Here is a 10,819-nt window from a genome sequence, read left to right on the forward strand (position 1 = left end):
CATCCGCCAGACCGCTCTGATCATGTAGTGGCTGTGACCGCTGCTGGAGTTTCTCAGGGAAGCTGAGTGTGGCAGTGGCTGAGCTCTGCTAACCTTCTTGTTAACCCTCTTTGTGTGAGAAAACCGTACCGTAGCTAAAGCACCATCATCAGCAGTTCATTTGCTGGTACTCAGGGCATGTGTGATTACTGACAGGCAGCGGTGAGGAGGTCTCAGCCCCTCTCTGAGTGATTACTAATTACAGTTCAGACTGAGAGGAAACCGACCTCAGCCAGAACACAACACCACACTAAAGTTTACAGCAGAAGGAAGACTCTGGTTCATGTGTGGCTCAATATAGAGATCTATCTATCTATCTATCTATCTATCTATCTATCTATCTATCTATCTATCTATCTATCTATCTATCTCTCCATCTGTCTGTCTCTCCATCTGTCTGTCTCTCCATCTGTCTGTCTTTCTATTGGTCGGTTGAAACTTTTGTGTTTAATATAAAGTAAGATGCTAACACGTTACTACATAAAGACTACAACTACCATCTTCTTCTGGGATCATTTGTTGTTCCTAAAAAAACAAAGTGTGCCTAATTCGAAACAAATAATGTTGAGGGAGGTGAAGAGATTCCTCATCTTCTGTTCATCTTTACAAGTACTTCCATTTCTGTCAGCCTGCATCAGAGACATTTGTTGCTCGCTTTTTATATGCCTTAACAAAGAGAGGCAGAGGAAAGAATGGCTGCGACTTAAAGTGACAGCAACCTTAAAGGATGGCCTTCATCTGGCATCTTGCAGGGAAAGTGACATTTAGAGGTGCACCTTGAGAACTGTCTGTTTACCGCACTGGACTGTGGGATGCATGAAGAGTCGCACGTTGAAGGCACTGTGGGGAATGTAAGCTTCAACAGGTGAAATGCAACCTGGGCACATTTTGTCAGATAACTGACATGTCGGAGAAGTGTGTGCTGCTTTTATTTGAACGAGAGACAGGTGAGAGCTTACACATATTCAAATGGATGCAATGAATTCTTCAGGCTGCATTAAAGCCGAACCTGAGGCACAAACCTATGTCTGCTCTGTGGAAATATATTGCTCACAAATAAAATGGTATTTTAAGATGCTATCATTAGAACAAATAATAAAACTTCATTACATTTAAGAGGTCATTTAGAAGAGCACTGCGATTTTAGATGTCTATAATGTCATGCAATTTTATGCAGGGGTATAGAATGTTCCAGTGCACAATAGTCCGCAATTCAAAGCCATTACCTTCCACTGCAATGAAAGGACATTGTCATTGTTTCGACACATGTCATTTAGGTGACAGAGTTCTTATTTTTTGGAGTAGCCCTTCACTTGTTATTCAGAGCTTACTGGAACAATTTTTCAGGAGAAATCTTCTCTCTACACCATTGATTTTAAAAAAAATAAGTAAATAAATAAGTGAAGTGACATTCGGCCAAGTATGGTGACCCATACTCAGAATTTGTGCTCTGCATTTAACCCATCCGAAGTGCACACACACAGAGCAGTGAACACACACACACACTGTGAACACACACCCGGAGCAGTGGGCAGCCATTTTTTATGCTGCGGCGCCCGGGGAGCAGTTGGGGGTTCGGTGCCTTGCTCAAGGGCACCTCAGTCGCGGTATTGAGGGTGGTGAGAGAACTGTACATGCACTCCCCCCACCCACAATTCCTGCCGGCCCAGGACTCGAACCCACAACCCTTCGATTGGGAGTCCGATTCTCTAACCACCAGGCCACGACTTCCCCAAAAGTCGTTTGCTGTGTGTCAAGCTTTCATGCTTGTGTGCCATTCATAATGTATTAAATGCAAATACTATAAATTAAAGGTAACGAAAGGTATATTTAATAAGGCATAAGGCTGAGACAAGGTAGAAGAGGGCAGCTGTAAAGAAGGCAGAGCCCTAAATAAGCCACTCCCCCAAGCTACACTGTGATTGGCTGAACTGATCCAATGAGTGATAAAACAAATGAGGTGTCACAGTGGGAGATTAGATAAATATGTGAGTGAGGAGCAGAAGGTGGACTCGGGTTTATTTCAATTTGGCCAGATCACTAGAGCGTTGCAGGGTCTCAATCCCTAATGACCGGAGGGGTATGGGAGAGAAGAGATTGTATGGGCTCATGTTTGGAGGAGGGGACAGTACACAGATAAACGTCCTTCAGACAGTCTCAATCTCAACCACAACATTCGGGATCAATGGATGACTTTTATTCAAACATTCAAAGTATATATATATATATATATTTCAGTATCTTCCATCTCCATGCTATCATGCCATCTTGGTCTTCTTGGAAATGTAGCTCTGATAATAAAAGTTGCTGAACAAAGCGATCAGGCTGAAGGCGTAGCTGAGCACTACCATATTCATGGAGTCAGGAAAGTCACAGTCGGCATAGAAGTTGACTGCAGTGTGAATGGTCACAATAAAGAACTGGAGCTGAGGGGGACAAAGAAAGACAGTTACATAAAAGTGACTGATCCTTTATTTTAAGTTATTATTCCCTTAAAAATAAAATAAAATAAGAGTCTCACCAGCTGAAGGGAAGTGAGATAGCGTTTCCACCACAAGTACTTAGGCATTTGTGGGCCCAATGCTGCCAGGCCATAGTACATATACATCACCACATGAACAAAAGAGTTTATGAGGCCAATAAGGAACGCTGAGGGAGAGAGAAACATCTTTAGTCAATTTTTGTCTGCCTTGACACTTTAGAACATATGGCTCTCTGAAACAGTTAAAATAGCAAAATCCATGAGATATCAGCTGCTTAATATCAATACAATAACACATGCATTTCAGAATACTTTTATTGTGTATTGCTGAAGCAATACATCACCTAGTGGCGTCTGAGTGCCATTGCAACTAAATCAACCCCCGATATGAAGATGCCCATTTAGGAGCTGAATATGATCATTTGACATAATCCATTCAGGATTTCAAGTTTCAATAGACATTTTTGTAGTTTATTACAAGATTTAAATATTTTAAATGTTGTCTCAGACTTTTGGACCTACAATAGTTTAACCTAATTGTTTAATTTACAATCTGATTAAAGGAATAGTTCATCCAAAAACGAAAATTTGCTGAACATTTACTCATCCTCAGGCCTTCCAAGATGTTGATGAGTTTAACAGATTTTTGAGAAATGTAGTATTACATCACTTGCTCACCAGTGGATCCTCTGCAGTGAATGGGAACCATCAGAATGAAAAGCTGCGTGTTTGTAATAAATAAATTCATTATGAATCGTTTTTAACTTCAAATCCTTGCTTTCAACTAAAATGTGAGTCCACTATTCATAATATTGAGAATTATGCATAGATCAAGTAACATACAAATGAAAACAGTCCAAAACAGTTATGAAGAAATATGTCGGTGGATTCTAATATGAGAGGACAAAAACTATGAGGGATTAATAATGGATTTGTTTATTACAAACATGCAGCTTTTTTGCTTCAGAAGACATTTATTAATTGACTGGAACTGTGTGAATTGCTTGTGAACTTTATATATTCTTTTAATATTCTGCTAAGTGGACTGTTGAATGTAAATCTGTTCTACTCCAAGGAAAGAACACTTACACTGGCCTCCTGCAACATACTTGACCCCTGCCCACCAGTTGAAAATCATGGTGCCATGGTGATACACGTGCAAAAAGGTCAGCTGATTGTTCTTCTTTCTCAGAATGAAGAACATCTGATGATAATGACATTTACAAATTAATGTAATAAAACATCATGAGACATTCATAAACCATTATCTGACATCAAGGTAATGGATAATCCACTTACTGTATCAGTAAGTTCAATAACTTTGGAGAAGTAAAACCACCAGCACACTCTGGCCATCTGCATGGCATTAAAATGACACAAAATTAATAAAAGCAATAATTATAATTCTTAATCTACTGTTGCAGAAATATATATATATATATATATATATATATATATATATATATATATATATATATATATATATATATATCTTACCCTCATTGCCAAGGGGGTTTCAGAGTAGTCCACAGGCTGACACACCAAACTGTAATTTGCCAACCAAGATGATGCTGTGAACTAAAAGCAAAGCATGAATGAATTTACGAACGAATGGGACATAAGTAGGCTTATTTAATATTTAGCTATCATACCTCATAAAACATATAAGCAGAAAGGCACACCATGGAAAAATTGTAAATAATAAGAAGAGCTTTGATGTTGACTGGTTCTCTGTAAATCATGAGTTTGGGGCCAAGCCAGACGATGAGAAGGTAACACAGGAAGATCCCCCCGACAGGGAGCGGAGAATACACCAAAAGCCATCCACCTGTCCTCTGGTCTGTGCAGGGAATCAACGAATTGCTTCATTAGCTCGTTAAACCGCATTATAGCCTTTGGTTAAAGTAGTTTATAAAAGTATTTTCACAGTCTATTGGTTTCGTAAGGACCAATTAGTCAAACGCAGTTTATCCGCACCGGTGTAGGCTAAATAAAAAGAACTAGCCTATATAGTAGTCTACAACTTGCGTTTTCTGATGTAGTTCATTATGTCGTATACAAATGATAAAGAGTAGATTTAAAGTAGAACACCAGACATGCAATTGCTTGAAAAAATACCCCCGTTTTCTAGGACCCATTGGTAAAATATCTGGAGGCTTTGCCATGTCGACGGAGATACAGACACCTGAGCGATTAATAACAGAAGAGATGAAAAAGGAATTTGTTAACGTATGGACATACTGTAAATGAAAATAAGAAACAAACAAACAAACAAACCCTAAAGTATTTTAGTCACTCAATAAATATATGTGAAATTGTATATTACGCGTAGATGCCTTACCATTGCGCTTGCCATTTATTCAGTAATGCCCAGACAGCGCCATCCATCGGTTACATCTAGGAACAGCGCGAGAGTTCGTTGAAGGGTGTAACTACAGGTGTAACTGTGTACAAATGTCAATTATGATCGCTATTTCATATCCAAGAGAGAGAAAACATGATGTTATTAATGGAATCACGCAACAGAGCCCTTGTTCAGCATGAATCAGTGGCTCAATGAGGAGTTAAGGAGTTCACAGGGCATCCTCCACAAGACGGATTACCAAAATCCCCTATATGACTTTATTCTTTACCATCTGCTATTTTGAGCGTTGTAATGTATTAGCCATTTAACAGTTGTTGTTTTTTTAAAGCCATTATCAACTAAGCCTAATTAATAGGTTACGGAATTAATACTGGTTTTAATCAGTTTTATAAAGTAACTTGCAAAAGACTTCACTATATAGGCTGTATTGTGTTCTCTTAAAAAAGTGATACAAGTTTTGTTAAATTTTTTAATATAAATGTTTAAATTAATTTTAAGTAAACAAAGTTATAATGATTATGTTCTTGTTGTGAATGCTGCATTGGCTCCTTTGGACCACCTGTGCGGTTACTGTTATTTAGATGGTGTTAATGCACATGTTGGTGATGATGATAATGCACATATTGGTGATGATGGTGATGATGATTTTTTTTCTTTTCTTTTTCTTTTTCTTTTTTCTTTCTATCTGGAGAACCTTCAAAAGAATCACATGACCCTAAAGGAAAACTAGTCAGCCTGGTCATATTACTGAACAGATTTAGAAGTGTGTTTTGCTCATACCTGTCATAAACTAAGAAATCATCCTGATCTCCCTCCAAGATGTCCCAGACGTCGTTTTGCAGTGGGCTCTGTTGATACACAGGGATGCCCTCTGCCGTCCTCCTCTACAGCTCCCAGGACTTGGCTCTGGACTGCGCATCCTGCTCGTTGACAACCAGGAATGATATGTTAGGCAGCTTGTCTCACAGGTCTCCCAACCTTTCGAAACAAAAGGAAGAGAATACAATCAGATTTAACTGAGCAGCCAAGATTTTTGCATTGCAGTTGTTTACAAATGGAAAAAGCAAAAACACTGAAATTATACTAGTAATAAAAACTGTTACTTTAATGAGGAGGGTCATTCTACAAAAATGGCTGTAATTGTGTCCCTCATAAATATTGTTATGCTTATTACATATTCTAATTAATTTGATAACAGTTATATAGCCTACTGTAATTTATATGATAACTAAATACTAAAATTTGTATATTTGTATATATTTTATACATTATTTTGTCTTAATTCTTTAAATAGATAAATGTTTTAATAAGTGTATTTTATATTTTAAGCCTTTTATATGCTTTGAAATGTGTAGATATTCTTAAAATTTTAAATGTATTTAAAATATACTGATAAAAACAACATATATATTGAACCAATTTTGTGTCATGGATGAATAATATTTAACTTCAGTTTATTAAAGCTTTCTGTGTTCTCTTTTATATTAAATATATTAAAGACAGTTAAGTGTTTTTAAATTGTGCCAGTTCATGAGTCTTGTATTTGAGTTTCTTTCTTTCTGGCAATTTTTGTTGAGCTAAACATTCATTGATCACGTCATGTGAAAATATATATCTATAGATGTACTGTCCTGTTGAAACGATGCAATGGATCCCTCAGCGACCAATGTTTTACCAATTATTACAGGTCTGTTTAAAAGTAATTCAGCATGGATATTAAAATATATGTGAATGTACTTTTCGGCTCATACCTTTCCCTTAAAACCACAGGAACATTCACAAGATCAGGGGTCTCAGATTCCAGTAAATAAATGAGAACATACATCGATTATTTGTTGTCTGGCCTCGCTGTAGATACACCAAAGTGAACAATCTGAGATTTACACTTAACAAAATATTCTTGAAAGCTCTTACACCATCCCATGGACAAGGGGGAGAAAAGTTTTTTTTTTTTTTTTTTTTTTGGGAGAACTATGCCTTTAAAACACAGTTGACAAGGGATCCATCAAAGAGCTGTTGAAAAAGAACTGCACAGACAGGGGTGGCAAACATGAACACAGGAAAAACTAAAAAAAAAAACAGAACCAGAAATTCTGGTTTGAAGACGCAAGTTTATTATTTAGAACAGCCCCCTCAGTTTGGCAACTGCATTATTTGTTTGTGTGGTTGCTCTATAAATATGTGCTGTTTTTTTGGCCGCTAAACTGATACACCTGATTTACACCACTTTAAAACTGCACCACTACCAACATCCCACTTTAAAATAGTGACTTTACACAGTCACACCGTCATGTCCATTTTACAAATTACCAAGTCTCATTTGTCAACTTCCCCTCACAGTAACAAGCGAAAACTTCTCTTTGTCTCAGTAGTAACAATTCAATTTAGAGTGATAATCTTTGGTTTTCAGGGCACATTCTTAGTCGTTTATGATTATGCGAACAGTTCAGTTATATCAGTTATATCAAATATAACAATTTACCTACATTTTCTCAAAAATGGGTAACAGATGCAGCAAAACCAAATATTTATTTCTGGATGATAGTGAATTAACTCTAGACGGTTGTGGTATTATTGCAAATGCTTTTTAAATGCAACAACAACAATCCAAAATAACTTAACCCAGTAAACAAGCATCCTCTGTGAGTCCTGCCGCAGCTTCACCCTCGGGTGGTTTAACAGTTTAACAGCATTAGTGCAGTTTCTTACAAACACAGTGTCTCAGGTCATGACTCCAATCAGTCCTTCATCACTCATCACGTTGCCCTCTGGACTGTCACAAGCTGTTATGATACCCAGGCCCAGCTCTGCTAGTTCGTCCTGCATACTTGTGGTCACCATCATTTTGGGATCTAGGCGATTACACAGCGTCCTGTAAGAAGGCAAGGGGTAGCCCAGTTCCCTTAGGTACTCGTATCTTTTAACCCCCACTGCACAGCGGATTTTACGGGCTGTCAGTAAAGTTCCATGGGACCACACTGCCCTCCGAGAATGCTTGGCTAACGTTAGGGCACATATCTGATCCTCAAACAGAAAAACCTGTAGCCCCTTCTCTATTTTACTCAGTTTGTAAAGGCGTTTCTTCATTTCCTCCGCCTGTGCAACAAAGAAAAGACAAAATGTAACCTGTGCTTTCAATCGCTAATTTGTACAATCCATGATGATTTCTAAGAATACGTTACCTCTCTCTGTAGTCTGACTGTGTGCTGCTGATGCTGCTCCAGTTTGATCTTATAATGCTGGCAGAGAGAGCAAGGTCGCTCCTCGTCAGTCCTCTGAACCCCATCCTCCTCTGAATCCACCGAGGGCTGTCGGCGGGCATAACCATGGTCCCCCCATGTTCATGTCCTTTTCCACTAGTTGAACAAGATAATATATTCACACAAGTGACCTCAAATGGACTGTTAACCCCTACATTTTCATTATTATTCTTACTGACATTGCATAGAAAAGAGCTATTGAATAATTCAACAAGCACTATTACAGTGCATCTCAAATTAGAATGTTGCCGAAAAGTTCATTTATTTCAGTAATTCAACTCAAATTGTGAAACTCGTATTAAATAAATTCAATGCACACAAATTGAAGTAGTTTAAGTCTTTGGTTCTTTTAATTGTGATGATTTCGGCTCACATTCACAGAGTGCTGTATCCAAGCATGTTAACAGAAAGTTGAGTTGAAGGAAAAAGTGTGGAAGAAAAAGATGCATAACCAAACGAGATAATTGCAGCCTTATGAGGATTGTCAAGCAAAATCGATTCAAGAATTTGAGTGAACTTCACTGAACCCCATAGTGAATCTACAGGGGATTGTTAAGAGGGAAATGACAAACAAGAGACTAAAAAATGCAGATGAGCTGAAGGCCACTGTCAAAGAAATCTGGGCTTCCATACCACCTCAGCAATGCCACAAACTGATCACCTCCATGCCACACTGAATTGAGGCAGTAATTAAAGCAAAAGGAGCCCCCATCAAGTATTGAGTACATTTACAGTAAATGAACATACTTTCCAAAAGGCCAACAATTCACTATTTTTTTTTATTTTTTATTGGTCTTATGAAGGATTCTAATTTGTTGAGATAGTGGGTTTTTGTTAAATGTGAGCCAAAATCATCACAATTAAAAGAACCAAAGACTTAAACTACTTCAGTCTGTGTGTACTGAAATTGTTTAATACACAACTTTCACAATTTGAGTTGAATTACTAAAATAAATTTACTTTTCCAAGATATTCTATTTTATTGAGATGCACCTGTATATATTTGGAACCCACAAGGTATAACTAACACAGAAGGGCTTCTAAATTGCCCTGATATTGTAATAACAATTACAAAATAATAAAATAAAGCAGTTATTTTGTTATCTGTTGAAATTTGGGAGGGCTTTTTGAGATACTCAAAATGATGATGGCTTTGCCATCATAATCACTTACATTTACATTCACATTCAGCATCTGGCTCATATTAGAAATGTAAACATTTTGATGCATTAATCTCATCATCTTCAAAATCAACATTTTGCATCTTCCTCATCAGATCCACCATTAATTGATGCTAACTTGCTCTGCAAGGAATCACTGAACCATGTGAAAATTTGCTGGTGATACTGAAGCTGGTGTTTCATTTAGTTTTATGCTTGCATAATTAGAATTAATTTCAGATATTTAAAATTGTTCCATACATACACTATAAATTTTTTAACAAAAAATGAATCAGAAGACAGACACTTTTACACTGTGCATTTTGTTGATAAATGGGGAAATCCAATGGGAAGTATCTTGGGGGAACTGAATACTTTGCAAGAGAAGGCAACAATTTTAGGAGTGAGCACAAAGAAGAACACAAAAGTTTTGTGAGCAAATGACAAATTTCTCAGGAAAATGCAATATCTTGAGGGAATGCTAAAGACTACAATGGTTATGTGATCGAATCCCAGGTTTCTCAGTTCTCAGTCAGTTCAAAAATTTTGTGAAGGCAAGAATTATTTGGAAAATAGCACCTTTGCAAGAGCAGAAAAAAGATTTGCCACTGAATGCAAAGTCTCTTTGAGAAACAAAACATTTGTGAGGGAATCCAAAAGTTTTGTAAGTGAATGCAAAGTTTCTCTAGGAAACGCAATACCTTTGTGAGAGAACAGAGCAGTCTGGTGAGCAAATTCTCAGGGAAATGCAATAACAATAACAAAGAAAATGAATCCAAAAGTTTTACTAGTGAAATCAAAAGCACTGATTTGCCCCCATCTCCTTGTCCCCTCAGAGGCTCTGTACTAATAACTACCTGGCTCATTTTTAGCAGTTAACAGTGTTTGTGGGGTGACAGGAGAGGGAGGGTCGGGTACATCAAACTGTGTGGGGATGGCGTTGGGTTTGCGTTTCCTTGCCCCTGCTGGTCATCTGGCGATCTCCTCAAACTGGCTTTCTTCAAAGTGGTCCTGCACGTCATGTAAATGAAATACAGCTTTATGACAAAAAAAAAAAATATGCATATAAGATAACATAAAAAAAGAGACTAATATACTAATGTTTTAATTGTCGTCCTCTGTAGAACTGAATGCTCGCATGCTTTTCACTTGCCTGGCACAGTCTGGAGCAGGGAGTCGGAACAAAATCACGATGACAGTTTACAAGCCACTTTCTCATGCGCACGGGGTCTTTCGGAAAGCGAAAGAGCTGCTTTCCAATAGTTGTGGAGTTCGAGCAGTTTGGAGCGGAGCATCCACCCATTTTTATTTACATATGCCAAGTGTTTTAACTTATCATCTGGGCACAACAACGGCGACACGTAGCGGACTGCTAGCAGTGGACTCAGCAGGTGTATTATTAAAAATACTTTACACGTCAGAAAAAGATACACAAGTTATTTTAGCAGACGTGCGCAATGACTTTACGTGCGGTCTCTTTAATGCTTTGAATATAAAATGCGATTCCTTAAGA

At 37.7% G+C, this 10,819-nt stretch overlaps 2 protein-coding genes across 2 annotated transcripts; both read right to left on the minus strand.

The window, feature by feature from the left end:
* Positions 1-2,196: 2,196 nt before the first annotated feature.
* elovl8a (ELOVL fatty acid elongase 8a) lies at positions 2,197-5,183 on the minus strand. Its single transcript, XM_059562800.1, has 8 exons — positions 4,863-5,183; positions 4,640-4,706; positions 4,174-4,361; positions 4,019-4,099; positions 3,821-3,877; positions 3,611-3,725; positions 2,561-2,688; positions 2,197-2,465 (listed from the first exon to the last, which is right to left on the minus strand). The coding sequence occupies exons 1-8, from the start codon at positions 4,875-4,877 to the stop codon at positions 2,298-2,300; spliced, it is 819 nt and encodes a 272-aa protein (XP_059418783.1). The 5' UTR covers positions 4,878-5,183; the 3' UTR covers positions 2,197-2,297.
* Positions 5,184-7,398: 2,215 nt separating this feature from the next.
* Positions 7,399-10,609, minus strand: LOC132155417 (uncharacterized). The gene is made up of 3 exons (XM_059564267.1): positions 10,460-10,609; positions 8,069-8,194; positions 7,399-7,982 (listed from the first exon to the last, which is right to left on the minus strand). Exons 1-3 carry the CDS (start codon positions 10,607-10,609, stop codon positions 7,608-7,610), a joined length of 651 nt encoding a protein of 216 aa, XP_059420250.1. The 3' UTR covers positions 7,399-7,607.
* Between the last annotated feature and the right edge of the window lie 210 nt (positions 10,610-10,819).

This window comes from Carassius carassius, chromosome 12, assembly GCF_963082965.1.
Source record: "Carassius carassius chromosome 12, fCarCar2.1, whole genome shotgun sequence".
In the NCBI taxonomy this organism is placed as follows: domain Eukaryota; kingdom Metazoa; phylum Chordata; class Actinopteri; order Cypriniformes; family Cyprinidae; genus Carassius; species Carassius carassius.

Excerpts from the sequence above, each read along its gene's own strand:
- elovl8a (XM_059562800.1), bottom strand. Across the intron at positions 3,878-4,018 it reads AAACCCCCTTGGCAATGAGG|ATGGCCAGAGTGTGCTGGTG; the intron begins GTAAGATATATA and ends AATGCCATGCAG. Across the intron at positions 2,689-3,610 it reads GTATGTTGCAGGAGGCCAGT|CGTTCCTTATTGGCCTCATA; the intron begins GTAAGTGTTCTT and ends TCTCTCCCTCAG.
- LOC132155417 (XM_059564267.1), bottom strand. The coding sequence starts at position 10,609 with ATGGGTGGATGCTCCGCTCCAAACTGCTCGAACTCCACAACTATTGGA. Across the intron at positions 8,195-10,459 it reads CCTGCTCCAGACTGTGCCAG|CCCTCGGTGGATTCAGAGGA; the intron begins GCAAGTGAAAAG and ends GCCCGCCGACAG. Across the intron at positions 7,983-8,068 it reads CAGTCAGACTACAGAGAGAG|GCGGAGGAAATGAAGAAACG; the intron begins GTAACGTATTCT and ends TTTGTTGCACAG.